This window comes from Labrus bergylta, chromosome 7, assembly GCF_963930695.1.
Source record: "Labrus bergylta chromosome 7, fLabBer1.1, whole genome shotgun sequence".
Lineage (NCBI taxonomy): Eukaryota > Metazoa > Chordata > Actinopteri > Labriformes > Labridae > Labrus > Labrus bergylta.
This window is the reverse complement of record NC_089201.1, coordinates 5,030,836-5,046,796: the sequence shown is the minus strand read 5'-3', so window position 1 is coordinate 5,046,796 and position 15,961 is coordinate 5,030,836. Positions and strand designations below refer to the sequence as shown.

General features: G+C 43.4%; 1 protein-coding gene across 4 annotated transcripts in view; it reads left to right on the top strand.

Moving 5' to 3' along the window:
• The window catches only part of tspan33b (tetraspanin 33b), a 231,860-nt gene that overhangs the window by 187,493 nt on the left and 28,406 nt on the right, over positions 1-15,961 (top strand). For all 4 annotated transcript variants that reach the window (XM_065956554.1, XM_065956553.1, XM_065956552.1 and 1 more), the window contains 4 exons: positions 1,280-1,354; positions 9,022-9,123; positions 10,118-10,249; positions 13,315-13,398. In XM_065956554.1, coding sequence (XP_065812626.1) covers positions 1,280-1,354; positions 9,022-9,123; positions 10,118-10,249; positions 13,315-13,398 — 393 coding nt within the window. The remainder of the gene's footprint in view (positions 1-1,279; positions 1,355-9,021; positions 9,124-10,117; positions 10,250-13,314; positions 13,399-15,961) is intronic.

Below are 15,961 nucleotides of genomic sequence, written 5' to 3'. Positions count from 1 at the left end.
ATGATCAGACATTAAGGAAACATGCTATGTTGAAGTGTTGGCTTCTCAGACAACAATGCAGCAGCCAGTATGTCCTCCTTCTAACTTTAGATTCTGCTCCTGAATGCTCTGGATTTGTTTGGACCAGAGAAGATGTGCATGTTTCTAATAAGCTCCACGAGCAGAAACGTGCTCAAACTAGAATCAATATTGGAGATGCTTTTGAAAAATGGAGAGAGGATAGAACACAGAAAGGTTTACAGACCGATGCAGAGCTGGATAAACACTGAAGCTTCAGTGTCCACCACATGGCAACCTGTGTGAGCATCGACTCTAGAGAGGAGGGGGCGGGGGGAGACAGCTCTCTGTAATGTTTTGAATTTGGACTGCAGTATCCATTTTAAACACTAGGTGTCAGAGTTACATACTGCTCCTTTAAAGAACCAGGATGTGATGTTTTGAATAAGAAAGCTTTAGAGGTTAGATGAAAAGCTAGAGTCTGCAGGCTAACTTTGCCCATGTTTTCAGTCTACATGAAAATTTGCATTCAAATGTATCCGTTAGTTTCTTCACATCTAAATCAATGGAAAGGGGCGCATTAATGTATTTTACAGGACTGTTGAACTATTTCCTAAACATGTTCCCCTACATGGATGAAAAATGTATTTCCTTTTGCTAATACTTTATTTAGCCAGACATGTCAGGCTGAGATAGAAGATTTATTCTCTCAGTGAGTCACGTACCTGCACATTTTATATGAGAATAGATTGAAGATGGTTCAAATTCATCGCAAGTATGTCGTTAAAATCCAATACAACACTCTTCCTATGATAAAACATTTTAATGTAAAAAATCCATAATAAAATATTTAAGAGATGCACGGTGGGCCTTGGGGTGAAGGGGGTGGGGGGTAAAAGATAATATATCCTCGCCCTTCTGGCTGCATATATATTTGTCTGCAGCCTCACATCTCAAGCTGTGATCGGGTTCAGACCCGCTCAGCTGTTCAAACAAGTCCAGTTCCGGTGCTCAGTGCTCAGCTGGTCCTGTGGGATAAAAACATCTGTGGTTGGTGTACGGCATGGTGAAGATTAGGGTGAGGAGGATGGAGTAAGGTGCAGAGTACGGCTGTATTTGTTCGCTACAAATCCCAGATGCAGAGCTAATTATAAAAATGATAAAAAGTGTCATGTAATACAAAATGGTTTTTTAATCTGTTTGATAAGGTGGTTGAACATTACCTCCAAAGTGATTACTAAAACAAGGCTCTCTCTCTCTCTCTCTCTCTTCTCTCTGACAGTTCTTCATTGTCCTGCTGATCATTCTCCTGGCAGAGCTCATACTGATCATCCTGTTCTTTGTGTACTCAGACAAGGTGAGTTCATTTTGTTTTTCCCGTTCTGTCTGAATGTCAAAAGCTAACGTCTCTTATTGTGGCATCTAATGCTCTAACATTTGCTCTATGCAGTCCAAAACGTCACCACAGTTATTTTACATGCTGAGCGATGTGCATTACAGATTGAACCCTGGAATACTAAAGTCCTAAACATTAGTAGTATGATATCACTCATACCCTGGGCCTGAAAACTTTCAGGACAAGCTGCCCCTGAAATCTTCATGCGATGCTTATCCACATATGTTGCCCAAACATGAAGTTTTCCCTGTCGGATGGCAAGCGAGGTCTCAGGAGGCAGGACATGATGTAAAAAAAGACGCTGCAGAAAGCCTAGATGGAGGACGAATGGACAGAATCAGACACTGTACCTTCATTTGTTTCAGCGTCCCAAGTAATATCCCGGACGTGCATCAGTCGAATGATATAATCTTCATCACCCCGACTCACTCTCTCAGTGAATATTTCCTGCTGCGTTCTCACATCCACTCATCCCGAAGTTTTACTCGGAGGCTGGCAGGAAAAGTCTGGATACATTTAGGTTGAAAACATTGGCGGGTTGTGTTCACACCTGAGGATTTTTTGGGAGAATTTCAGAAGTTTGTTCATTTTTTTAAAACAGCAATACATAACCATGACCACACACAGGCGCACGATAAACACACACATGCTCCAGTTGCCTGCTGGGATTTGACTCTTTTTATATCCAGTTGTACCCCAGACAGGATGATAAAAGTCTTCATTTTTCTGTTAACCCAGCAGCCAAAGGTTAGGCCACAAAATGCAGCCACATCCCCACCAGTTGGCCCCAGTAATTGGTCCCCAGAACATTTCCCATGACCCCTGCAGGGGCTGGAGTCAGGTGTAAGTCTGTGGTGACTACAGATGATGATATGTAAAGCTCTGGAGATTACAGACATGCATGAGCAGACTGGATACTTCTGCATGTTTGATTAAATCCCCCCGGCCCCCCCACAAATGTTCGCTCGTGAAGATGACAAATGTCTTGTGCCGAACAAGAGGTGAAGCCTTCGATGTGTTTTCAAGGACACGCTGTTGATAGATGCATCTATTTTTTTGTATTCAAAGTCTCTATGTCGCCGAGCTCTCGGGATGTTGTCTAATTCTCCCGCTTTGTTCCGAGGTTATTTCTCAAACTTAGTCTCTCAGGCAGATAAAGGAATTCATTTAGCAGCCAATCCATTCTCAGATTTGGATCAGGTCTCAGAGGCAAACCTCCGTCAGTAGTAAATATGTCTGCTGCCTTATCTCCAAAATATTACCGGCTTAACTTTAGGTGGGGGGAAAAAAAAAACTCCAAACCCTGATGTGCCAGTGGAATTTAAATCGAAGGCTCTTGACTCTGCAGCTCTGCTTCCCATCACCTGTGAAGTCAGGAAAAGATAGGCAAATAGGGCTGAGGATTTCCTGAACCAGAAATGAGTCTGCATGAATAAGGGATGTGGGGTCTCGTTCACCAGTGATCAAGTGAATACTGACTGATTTTTTCATGCCAGATTACAGCGTTTTTTCTTCTTCCCGCTGGCTTAGATCTAAAATGATGTGAAACCAATGATACCAAACGTTATTCCTTGTTTTGGTTTTCAAATATCATTGGAGAGCGAGGCCGTCACAGTCAATGACATATCACTGGAGATGACATTTTCACGCTGCCTTCAAATAAGACGTCTTGCAAATTTGAGGAAATGATCTATGTCACAAATAGATAGGGGACAAAAAGGTGTCCATCTAACATTCAGATGTTGTTTTTTTTTTCTTTGGCTCGTTCTCTCCAATGAGATCTTGTATGCTGTCTGAGGCTCTCTTTATCCTCCACTGCAGGCTGTGATCAGAGGAATCACTAATTCACTTCTCCTATTTGATCTCCTAATCACAAGGCATTTATTAACAAGTCTGGAAGACGTACAGTAGCTGGCAGCTTTTAAATGTGTATCGACAGAGGCGCACCAAACAGATTCTTTAGTCTTTCAAATAGGTCATCTTTAAGTCATGAGCGACGCCTTTGCCAACAGCGGTCTTTCTGGGTGACAAGCTGTCGACGAGACGAGACGAGGAGAAGACATGAACATATAGTTTCCTGCTCTGCTGGAGGAACACTTTGCGGCACTGCTTTCATTTAGTCACCCCGTCTCCCCGCTTATTCCTGTGTTCCCACCAGTTTAATCCTGCTTAAGAGGCAGCGCTCTTTCTTCCTAATGGAAAATCTCTCTCTCAACTCTCTCAGCCCGGCAGGCTCGCCTTCAGGTATGGCGTGTGTGTTTAGGTAGCCCGTCGTTCCCTTCACAGGCCAATGGTGTTGAGCTCGCTGATTAAATGCCGCGTAGAGGCCGTAGTATAGTAAAGGCCGGCCCTGCAGTTAGCAACCCAGCTGACTCCAGCAGATGGCTGAGTTACAAACCAGATTACAGCCATCCGTCTTTAACGCCATGACCTCATTGTGCCTCCTCAGACCCGACACGTCGAGCCAAACACACCAGCGGAAGGTTTATTAGCTCAGAACGAGGAAGCAGAACCTGGGGAGTAGTCGGGGGAGAGAACCAGAGTGTGTGATGTAGGGAGAAGAGCCGGAAAAAAAAAAGTGAACTCAGGTGAGAGAACAAGCGAGGTGGGAAATGTGAGGAAGAAAGATAAAAATGTGTCAGGGAGGGAAGTTGTTAGAGGAGAGAGGGAGCAGCACATTAAAAATAGTCTAAAGGGAGGATCAAAGGAGACAAATGTGACAAGCGTGACGCTGTGAAGTTTTAAAAAAAGACACTCAGGACAAAGGGAACAGTGCCCCTGAGAATTAAGGAAGGTTAGTCGCATAAAAGGAGTCTTTGAGAGGGAAGGGAAGGCCATGCCACATCACTGATTTGTTTTAAGTAACAATCCAACAAACCAGCACACCCATCTGGTCACGTGTTGCATTTTTAAGCAGGCAGAAATTATGTTCAACCCCTGACTGTGCTTTACTATTTCCGGACCAATTACAGAGGAGTGGTGGGGGTCGAGTGTCCTGGCCTCAGGCTACCCGGCACACAGACTCGCAGAGGAGCTGAAGGAATGATGTATCCTGTTTAATGATGTGCTGTGGGGGACCTCTTGCTGCGATGCTGCTTCTCTCCACATCATTTATTAGACTTTCCGGGCAGTTAGCAAATGCAGTTATCCAGAGCAGTGCAATGAGAGCAAAATATTGTCAGGCTCTGTTTTGAGGTTTTTTGGGTTTTTTTTGGGGGGGGGGAGTCAAAGGAAGGGGAAAATTGGAGCCACTGTGCCCTGACAGGAAACATGCGACACGAGCAGAAGAGAAGAGTACTGAAGACTTTTAAAGACGTACCTCTGAGTGAAGGCAACAAATGAGTCGGCGGAAAGAAAAGGAAAATGCTTTTTGGTGTCAGAATATCCTCACAACTCTTCAACAATAAGTGACTCTGACTCTTTATGAGGTTGCACACTCTCAATGCTGTTTTACAGCTGAGTGAAATGAGCTAACAGTGTCTCTGTGATCTGACAACTCAGACAATCTCTTTCTTTCTTTAATAAAAGCAAAAAACTGTAAAATGTTTGACAAATGTTCTGAACTGGATCTTTGTTTAAGAATTCAGAAAAAACGACTTTTTAAAGACACAAGATGAGATAAGAGGAGGGAGGAGATGAGATGAGATTAGGTGGGTTGAGGAGCGAGACGAGGTGAGATAAGATGAGGTTGGAGACGATGTGAGATGAGACGAGACGAGAGGGGGAGATGAGGTAAAATGAGATGAGGTGAGTTGAGGAGGGACAAGAGATGAGATGAGATAAGAGGAGGAAGAACGGGTGACAGAATTTTGAAAAAATCTAAAGCTGTCAACAATTCCGATACTTTAATACTTTTCATTACCACATGTTGAAAACGATTCATTCTCTGTTATTTCAATGATATAGTGTCGGTAAAAAAAATCAGATTTTCAGTCATATTTTTAATGCAGGGAAAGAGAGCACTGCCTAAATTGCACAAATATGTTGACAACGTAGAAAGACTTTTGTATTGGAGTCTTTTCAAAGATTTTTTTAGCCATTTTTTTTATGCCGTTATAAGAGAGACAGGACAGTGGATAGCGTCGGAAATGAGAAAAGGTGGGGAATGACATGCGGCATAGGAGCCACAGGTTGGATTTGAACGCCAGGATGCCGCTTGACGACTGTAGCCTCTGTACAAGTGGCGTGCAAACTAACAACTAAGCCATCAGCGTCCCAGTATAGGAACATGTAAGTCATTTAAACACGAGTTCCATGTTGGTGTTTTGATCACAGCCTGTGATCATAAATCCAAAACATGACATTCCAGGTTTAAATGTATCCGTAGCCCCTTGATTCTGCTTCCTCTCTGCACAGCGCTCAGCTCTGCTCTCCCGTCCGTCCATCTGTGTGCAGAGAAGGCGTCAGATGACTCAAAATGATGGTTTCATTAGGCTCTGGTTTTTTTACATACTGTGTGCACAGTTGTGTCTTATTTCACAGATGGGTTGTTTTACCCTTTTAGTTGGCCTCTCTCTCACGCTGATAATATATTTACCAAACCACCTGCATGTAGACCTTTTTTTGTGTGTGTGTGTGTGTGTGTGTGTGTGTGTGTGTGTGTGTGTGTGTGTGTGTGTGTGTGTGTGTGTGTGTGTGTGTGTGTGTGTGTGTGTGTGTGTGTGTGTGTGTGAAATTATACTGCAGAGACTGTGATTCATTTAGAAATAAACACTGTAACATCGTCTGAAGATTCTCATCGCTCAAAGTGATAAATAGCAGGTGGGTAAAAGTGGATAAAACTCCCACCAATACACTAATTGCTCTTCTATACACCCAACACGCTGCCTATTGTAAATAAGTCATCCTTTTTTTTTTTCTGTGACTTGTGAGGAACACAAAGTTCCCTCTGAGACACCGGTTGTTTGCCGTCGTCCTCGGAGAAACAATCTAATGAGAGAGGAGACGAGGCGTCAGCCCAGAGCTTACACTCACATTCAAAAGATTCATTTTCTTCTATGGCACACTTTGAATCCAACACAGATGTGGCCTTCACTGACTTAATTGGACACAATGTTCCTGTTGGACATTAAACACGGATGAAAGGTTCAGATCGTACACATTTAGAGGACTGGAGCTGTCTGCTCCGTCATGGCTCAGCGCTCAGGTAATGAGTCAGCACCGAGGCTCCGCGTCTGCATGATGACAAGCCCCCGATGTACCTGGTCCCCCCCCCCCCCCCCCCCCCCAAGAGGTTTACATGTCACCAGATCTGGGACTCGGTTCTGACCGTTCGGATCTGTTGCTCTGCAATTATTAATGTGAGTGCTGGGATCAGATAAAAAATATTCTCGCACGGCTTTGGTTAAGATGGAAAATCCTAACAGGAGATAAAAAAATGAAACCTCACCTTTTGGTATATTACCAGTATTGACTGGATGTTTTTGCAGTGTAACAGCAATTCAGTTGACAGACAGGTGTTCTGTTGACAATCCACCACCCACTCTGTGTTTTCTGCCTTGTGCACAGTGACAGAAAACACACACCAATCTGGATAGAAAGCGTGTTCCCTCCTCCGCACTGTCAACGCGTATATATCTGCTTGTCTGCTTCCGCTTCCCCCCTGATCATGCCTCTCTCCTGTGAGCTGCACCCCTTTATTCATCCTGTGATGAATGAGCTGTCCTGTATCGTTGAGTGAGGTGGACTTGTTCCCCGGCGGGGAACTTTCAGAGAAAACTCAGCAGGAGATAGGGCGTTACCAACGAGTGGTGTACTGTGTTACAGCCTCAAGAGCTTCAGTAAAGAAGTTAGTTTTCCTTATGAGGAAAAAAAAAGCTACTAGGACGTGCCTGTGTGTGTATGTGTATCTGCTCCTTTTTCAATAAGAAAATGGGGCAGCGGAGCGTCGCAAGATCAAATCCCTGTTTGTTCTGCACTCGTTTGTCTGCCTCTCGTTAGCGGTAAATCTGCATCATTAAGTTTCATCTCAGGCTGTAACAAAGACTTCCACACATGAAATGGAAGCTGTGCAGAGACTTATTGGAGACAAAGAAGATGATTTTTATTGCAGGAAGGGGCCCCCCTCTGCTCTCTGGTGACTGTGTTTGCAAGAGTCGGTAATGAGCGAGCAGCATCACACAGAGCCTGAGATGGAGAGGAGAAGATAGGAGGATGGAAACAAAGTGCGAGGCAGAGATTGATGATGCTTCGATTCATCTCGCTCTCCTGCACGAGGGCAGATACGGCGTGGGGCTGCAGCCCAAGGTGCAGGATCTCGCTGCTCCGCATCAGCAAAGTTACCCAGTGACGACAAAAAGAAAGCGTTTTGAAATGATGCTAATCCTATTTCAAAGCTTAAAGAGGATTTTCAAAACCGGGTTTTTGCATGATTAATGACTACTTAAGCATTTTATTTCCAGAGCAACTTTAGCTAATCAGGGAAAATCCACTTGAATATCTGATTTAACAAACAGTTTCGGCTCAGAAGAGAACAGTTTGAGGCTTTTTCTTGCTGACTCAAACACTTAATTGAAAGCTTAATGTTGGTATCTGTATGCTCAAAGGGAGGTTTGGTGTGTTCCTCATGTACATTATAATGTACAGTCTATGATTCTCAGCGGAGCTACACAGGTAATAAGTCTAGTCAGATTAAAATTGGTTTTCTCTCGCATAAAAGCAGGCTGACATCTAACAGGCTGCCTCAATTTTGCTGCCTCCATTATTTTTTGAAACAGAGGGAATTACTGAGCAGCCTCCAAACCATGTTTAGCTGAACATCAGTCCTCCCTCTCTGAGGAAGGAAATTGGAGACTATGCAGCTGAAAGAAGCTTGTTTTCTCAGGCGGTGACAGACATGATGCCCTCTTTTTTCATTCAGGCGCAGTCTGATGCCTTGAGCTTGAACTACTCAAGGCTGCATATATGTTCCTTTGCTTGGGATATGACTTTCGTATCGCCTGTGAAGCAGTGTGTCATTTTTCCAGTTAATAATTACCCCTTATCAGAAGCGCCTCTCAATCTGTCCTGGCAGTTAGCGAATCCCCACGGGCGAAGCCAACTGCGGGAGAAGTAAGGCTCCGCTTTTGTATCTCATTAACACATCCAATGAGATATTAATCTCCATCAGACACGGCACAACCCCGAGCACGTCGGGGTTCAGTCAAGAGGAAAATGATTTGGCAGCCAGCGCTGCTGAAGGGCGTGTTGGAGGTGTGTGTTTGTGTGGAGTGAAGCAACACCTGACATGTGTCACATCTGTAGCCATCGTGCAAAAGTTCAGATTATAAATTTAGATGTGGATAGAAGTGTAACCTGCAACCGAGCTGCTGTTATCTGTTGGTTTGAAGGCATCGTCTGCTTTCACATTTTGACAGCTTTATCCTTTTCATCATTAACAGTTTGCTAAATCTAACCCACAAGAAATCCTGTGCAATCTTCTAGAAAAGATAACCGCTTTGCCTTTAACTGTTTGTATCTGTGAGGAAAAGACATGAGCAGTTTGAAAAGAGAAAAACACTGTGAATGCTGCCTACTCCAAGAGAAGGGCTATCATTATTGGTCGAATTCAATAGACCCTTATTGTTTGAGAAAACCCTGTTGAAAGAAGGCCGCTCACCAAGGCTGGTGTTGTCTTTTTGCGTCTGCAGGTGAGTGAGAATGCCAAGCAGGATCTGAAGGACGGCCTGGCTCTCTACAACTCAGAGAACAACATCGGCCTGCGAAACGCCTGGAACATCATCCAGGCAGAGGTAAGTCGTCCTCGCGCCAAGCTTTACATCTAATCTTAGAAACATGCACATGAAGGTCCACTCACAGCAGAAGAAGTGAGACATGTATGCAAAGGTTTAATAAAATATTGCAGCTAATGTATTCTCTGGTGTGTAGCCGTGGCCTTAATGTAACATTAAAAGTCAAACCTGTTAAAGTTCCTTCATCTACAGGAAAAACATGCTAATGACAATCCATTAATCATCAAAGTTAGTTTTAGAAACTTTTTTCAAGAAAAAAAATAATATGTGGTTAAAGAAGTGATGATGATGATGATGGAAGAGTATTTTGGGAGTTTGGAGGCTGATGCATTATTTTTAAGATTAACGCGCGCAATTTCTCACAGACGACTGCGATGCATTTCTTAGGTCCTTAGCTTGATGCTAAGACATAATGGCAATTTCCATTAACTAGCTAACCGAATTAGCATCGTGATCGCTCTTTAAACTTAACAAACATATTTTTTAATGAACAATGTTCAGTAAATAAACATGTTTTTTAAGGTAAGGTATAAGGTAGTTAGCTCTCTCTCTACAGTCTGTAACTCGACAGTTGTGTCGTTGGTCAAAAGAAGATGGTCTGTGGGCCGAATGAATTTAACCCAAATGATCAGTAAATCAAGGAGCAAGCCATGACACCTGTCATTCATTTACACTAAGGTAGTGAATGGAAGAGGATGCAGACAGTGCTTGGGTTAAAAAGAAAAAAATCCATTTACAGGTCTTTTAACTTTATGTTCAGCTGCTTCTTCAGTAAATGTAAAACATTTTATTGTAGATCATTTGAAAACTTAATTTCTCATCTCTTTCGTCAAGAAATGGGTTTATACCAGCCGTCCCTGAATATATACATTCAAATAAACAAACACACACTCGTGCAGATAAACATGAATACATACAAACATCATCAAATGAGGTCTCATACTCTTGACAATCCTCATATAATACAATCTGATGTGTGTGCGTTTTTCCACAGTGGAAGTGCTGCGGTGTGATAGCATACACTGACTGGCACGAGGCTCTGAAGGAGACGGTGGTTCCTGACCGCTGCTGCCAGGAGCATTACCAGAACTGTGGGAGAAACTCCACCAACATGTTCTGGAACAGGGTGAGTCCATTTGAGCTCTGATGGAAACACAAACACCAGGTCAACTTTCTCACATCGTCTCTTAAGCCGTCCTTGTAGCACTAGTGAGATCAGCAGCCAGATCAATACACTCTTGTTGCCTCGCACCCAGTTGTGTTTGTATATACAGTATGTGGCATTACAAAATGATTGTGTTGATCTACGACGCAGACTGGTATTAGTACAGGATTCACAGGGGATGTGTAAATCATCAATCTTATGATCCTCAGTCCATCTGCTCGGGAGTTGCTTTTCCGACCCTTTGTGTGCATTTAAAGTAGATTTAAAGTTTCCTTCTTCATGCAGAATTCTTATCACGCTGGATTTTTTTTTTTTTCTTCCATTATGCATGAGACAGCAGCTCGTTCTTTATCAAAAGACCTTGCAGCACATTGTTCACCAATCCCCTCCATTACGAGTGTAATCTAGTTTTGGTCTGGCATGTGGTTTGTTAGCAGGTCCAGAGAAGGGGATTAAAAGCTGTAATGTAATTGCCAAAATGAGAATAGGCAGACATTGAGCTGACCCATTGGGAAAGCACAGCTCTAAAAGCCTGTGTGTAATCCTGCCCGAAGGAGTGGGCCACGCACTACAGAGTCAAGTCTTACATGCTGCCTCAGCACCTATACGCTCAACAAGGGCCACCACTCTGCGGCTCCAAGCCCCATAAAGCCCATCACCTCACCTTCCCGCCTGTGAGCGACCGCTGGATGAACCCAGGTTGGAATACATTTTAGAGTTAGTGCACATGTCTGTCCTTATGGCCCATACGTCTCCACATATAGCCCGACAGTCATGGGTAATTCCCTGCTTTTAACACCTCTGCTGGTCGTGCAGTCAGCCGAGGGTTTATCTCATGAATAATGTATTCAGACCCCGAATAACTTTTCAACTCTTAATCTTTCTTTGATTAAACTTTGATTTAACCAGCATCTCTCTTCCTGGGAAGTTCACTGTTTCAAACATTAACATTAAAAACTGAAGACTGAGTGTTTAGGGACTTACAATCTCACTGTCCCAGGAACGTGTCTTATTGTCTGCTCCAAAGGTCAGGCCAGTCTTAAGCTAAGGTACATTACTTCCTGTTTGGATAAAAACAAAATGCTGGGGCGCTGGTGGCGCAGTGGTTGGAGCGTGCGCCCCCATGTGTTGGGGCTGTAGTCCTCCAGGTGGGCGGCCCAGGTTCGAATCTGACCTGTGGCTCCTTTCCTGCATGTCGTTCCCTACTCTCTTACTCCCTGATTTCCAACTCTTATCTACTGTCGTATCTCTCTTATGAAGGCACAAAATGTCCAAAAATAAATAATTAAAAAACAAAAAAATTAAATAAAAATTAGGAACCTCCAGTAGATCGAAAGTTGCGACATTAACTTAACAAAAACAAAGCGTTTGATGTCAAAAGGAGCATGTTTCTTTTCACTAAGAGTGTGTCTGATCCTGGTTCATCTTGGACCAGTTCGGGTTACCGCACAGTCCATCTAACCAGGTCATGCATAGACCTGTTAAGCATTGATTTTTAATTGACTATTTTTAAAAAGTTATAATTTAATTTCTCCCTTTTTTAACGGAGTTGGAACATTCTAATATTTGGAGCATGAATGAATTTCAAATTGCTCGACTAAGGTTCACATAATCAGAAGTATATATAATTACTGGTTCCAGGCTTTTTGGACCTGCAGGTTGCAGCGGGTGCAAGAAACAAAAAGCTCAGGGAATCAACAGAAACGGAAACAAAGTGAACCATAAAAAGTACAATCCACAGTCATGTCAGGAGCGGAGAAGGCTGTAAGAGGACGTAAAGCAATGGCTACGACGTGATAATGAAAGTACTTCCAGCACAGCAGATCTGACAAGCAGTGTACTCAACAATACAATGAGGTCGTTCACTGTGAATATCAGAGGCTGAAATAGATTTGATAGCTCTCCATAATTTCCTGGGGTTATTCAAATTGTCACTCGTCGCAGACTGATAATATTCAGACTTAGCTCGGCTGCTAAATGAAGGGAAATGATTGCCAAAAAAAAAATGGAGCTGACTGTGTGTCAGCAGTTAATGAGCGGATGAGCAAGAAGAACTTCCTCAAGCTAAATGAAGATAAGACTCAGATCCTCGCAGAGCCAAAAACATTTGAGGCCCTTCTGTTCTCACTAAACTTTGGCATCGAGCTTCACAGACACAACTGCAAGACTCGTAATCATTTCACTTTCTGACCTCAGAATTTCAGTTTATTTTAATTAGTTGAACAAATTGCTTTGCATCATTTGTGCAATAAAGTAACTGTGAGATCTAAACACCGAAAGTGTGACACAGAAACGCTCTTCATATTTTAGTCTCTCAAGAAGTCGCTGCCAACCTAATGGACCAGTCAGGCTGCTGCTGCAAGTTTCAAACCAAGAATACATTGGACGATAATACCGTTTCTCTTTAATACAACTGACTCTCGCTTTCAGTAACTTTTAGAATGTATCCTGTATAGAGTGACTCTGCAGGTCTCATCTCCTCTTGCACACTGGTACACAGTCTGGGGGCTCTGACAGCAAAAAGCCCCGCCCCCCTTTGCTTTTCAGACTGGACCTTGGAGCAGCCAGTAGAGCTCGACCAGAGGATCTCAGACTAGTTCATAAGGGGTTAAAAGCTCAGAAATATAGAACGGGGTCAGCCGATGTTGGGCCTTCAAAGTCATTTAAAGAATCTGAAAATCAATCCTAAAAACTAACAGGCAGCTGGTGAAGGGATGCTACCTCCGGTCTTAACTAGTAGTTGTTAGAGTCAGTCGTCTCTGAACCAGTTCGATCTCCAGCTCCTGCAACACCATGTCTGATGTGTCCTTTTGCAAGACACTTAACCCCATGTTGCTCCTGCTGCTTGGGCGGCCTGTCAAAATAAATCAAAGGAGACTAGAAAAGCACTTTACAAGTTCATGTTTGTGTTTTCAAAGTTGCTAAAGAAGCAACGCTGAGACTGCAGTTATATTATTCCCCTGCCACAATGAAAAGTCACTTCTTCTTAAGCTGTATCTTCACAAGCATTTTTGTTCTATTTTCAGGGCTGCTTTGAGAAAGTGGAGGAATGGATGGACGACAACAAGCACCTGCTGGTTACCATCGGCATGGTCATCTTGGTGGTGCAGGTACGAGGCTCAGTGATGAATATCTCCTTCTCTGTGTGCTCTGTGTGTCGACGTGCACTCTTTGCGTCTGCCTGTCTGGCAACATGTTAGAAAAGCGTGCACACTCAGTGGCCTCTGTGCCACCTTCGTCTGCCGGCAAAGTTATGAGGCCTGCGCTCGGTGGGCGTTCTGGGCACCCACACAACGTGAAAATATTGAAGTCACTGTTTTCTGAACCCTGATCCTGTCTGGGAGAATCAAAGCCACCTGGCTTTGTGCCAGCAGCCTGCAGCCATGTTATAGGAGCCATCAGAGCCGAGGAGAGAGAGACTGAATATAGATTCTCAGGTATAGTCTTAGATTAAAAGCACTGCAGGGAAGGCTGATGGATATTCCTCCTCAAAAGCTGCTTCTCATTTCGTCCTTATATTCTGCTTTACATCTATCTCTCTTGTCTTCCCAGAAGTTTTTCTACTTACTTAGAGGTTGTGTGTCCTCAGGGTGTCTTCACACTGAACAAAGCTGAGTTTAGTTTTTACCTTACACTTGCACAAATTTGACTCCATATGGGTTTTATATTTGGTTTTCATTTGCAAACGGACGCTCGAGCCACAAACTGTTCAGACGTCAGCTGTGTCAACGCAGCAACACTTTGCTGTGTGTCTGTGGCGTTCAGCCTTTTCCTGCAGTCTCTGCACTTTTGTGAGATGGAGTTATATGTGTGTCTATGTGTGACAGCCCTGTGATAGACGGGCAACCTGTTCAGATACCCGGCCTCCCGTCCCCATTAACAAACACCTGAAAGATGGAGGTGTTAATGGACAGACGCATCACATTCTGTCACAAAACTTGAATTTTAAACATTGATACAATAAGTTCCCAGACACCCAGTATTAGGTATATTCTTGTTCTTAAATATCCTAAATTGCATCCATAGCATCAGGCCGCCCCCACCAACAATCCCGAGGAACCCAGAAGACATGAGAGCTCAGGAGCTCCCAGGAAAATATGTGGTTAGTAACTAAGATTTACAGATAGTGACATATCGAGAGGGAGAGAGGAGCTCTATGTGCCAGTTCCCCAGGTAGTCCAAGCCTATCGCAGCATAACTCTCTGCTTTGAATGAAATCTGACTGAAGACCTGAATTTTTTTTTAAAGCTTTTGATACTAAATGAATCAGAAATATTATTGTTTCAAAACTTGTGGTGTCGTAAAGTATCAAAACGTTTGATAACCTTACATTCTGCAATAAATCCCCCCTTCCAATGATCATACTTCTCCTCTAGCAGAGAGACAGATCTATTGTCTGTGTAACTCCCAGCTGAAGTCTTTCCAACCTTCAGGTATCACACCTAAACGTTCCCCACTTGTTAAAAGGGAGTTTTTCTGTTTAAATGTTTCGCGACGTGAACCGATTCTCTGGAGAATCTACAAAAGAAAAAGCTCTTAAAAGTTAATTCCCGTCCACAGCTGTCGTGCATATATTGGGAGTTGTCTGCACAGAGTAAAACAGCTGGTGGCTGTAATTCTCCCGTTGTGGGCCATTAAACTATTATAAAAGAATCAAGCCTAATGAGGCCGGGTTACATTTTAAACAAATGAAGATGATGCAGAAAATATGACATATAATTAAAGTTTCTTTATCTGTCTGCACCTAGCAGTTTTTTTTTACACTTCAGTTGAATGCTTCTGATACATTAGAAAGACTCTGCTTTTTGTTATGCACAATTTGAAAATGCCCCTAAAAAAATCTCAAGATGAAATCCGGCTGAAAACTCCTGCTTATGCAGCGTATCACCAACTGTACTTGTTATGCTTTCAACATCACCTCAAGCTCATGAGGGTCAAAGTCTCTCTAGTCTGCTAATCGATGAATCCATGGCTCAGTCAGAGCGAGGTGGCCTTCCTGTGAAAATCTCTGTGCTGAATGTTGTTGGGTTTTTCTGCACATTTCTAAACTCCTGAGGGGAAGAAGAGGTTTGTGCTTCTGAGGAGGTCCGCAGCATCACTGCGGGGAAGACAGCATTCAGTATGAGACGACACACCCCTCCTGCTATTCTAATTCTTCTCTCTATCTGTCTGACTCTCTCTCTCTACATGTCTGGTAATTCTTCTCCATGCACACAATGTGCACATATATAATACTGTCAAATTTGGCCCTGGTTTGGAGCCTGATAAAGTCTTCATACTGTGTGAAACCCTCCCTGGCACTCTGCTGACATTGACTTTAATGATCTCTATCCCTCTCTTTGCACCCACCCACCCACACACACACACACACACACACACACACACACACACCGGGCACACTCCTGTGGAGGAACAGACCTTGAGCTGTCAGATTAGGAGACTGGAAGGAAAGGTGTAGGACATGACAGGAGCGAGTATCTTGAAACCCAAAGAACTGTCTTATGAATGATTTAGACTAGCAGCATATATGACAGACTTTGGGAAAAAAGCTTACCGGTATATATGTGTATCTTCACCCACAATAGTTTCAGAAATCTTGGCTGTATTTCTATATGCAGGCTGACTGAGCTTTGTAGAGTCATGTAGGAGCGTCTTCATGCTGTCTCGCTGAAG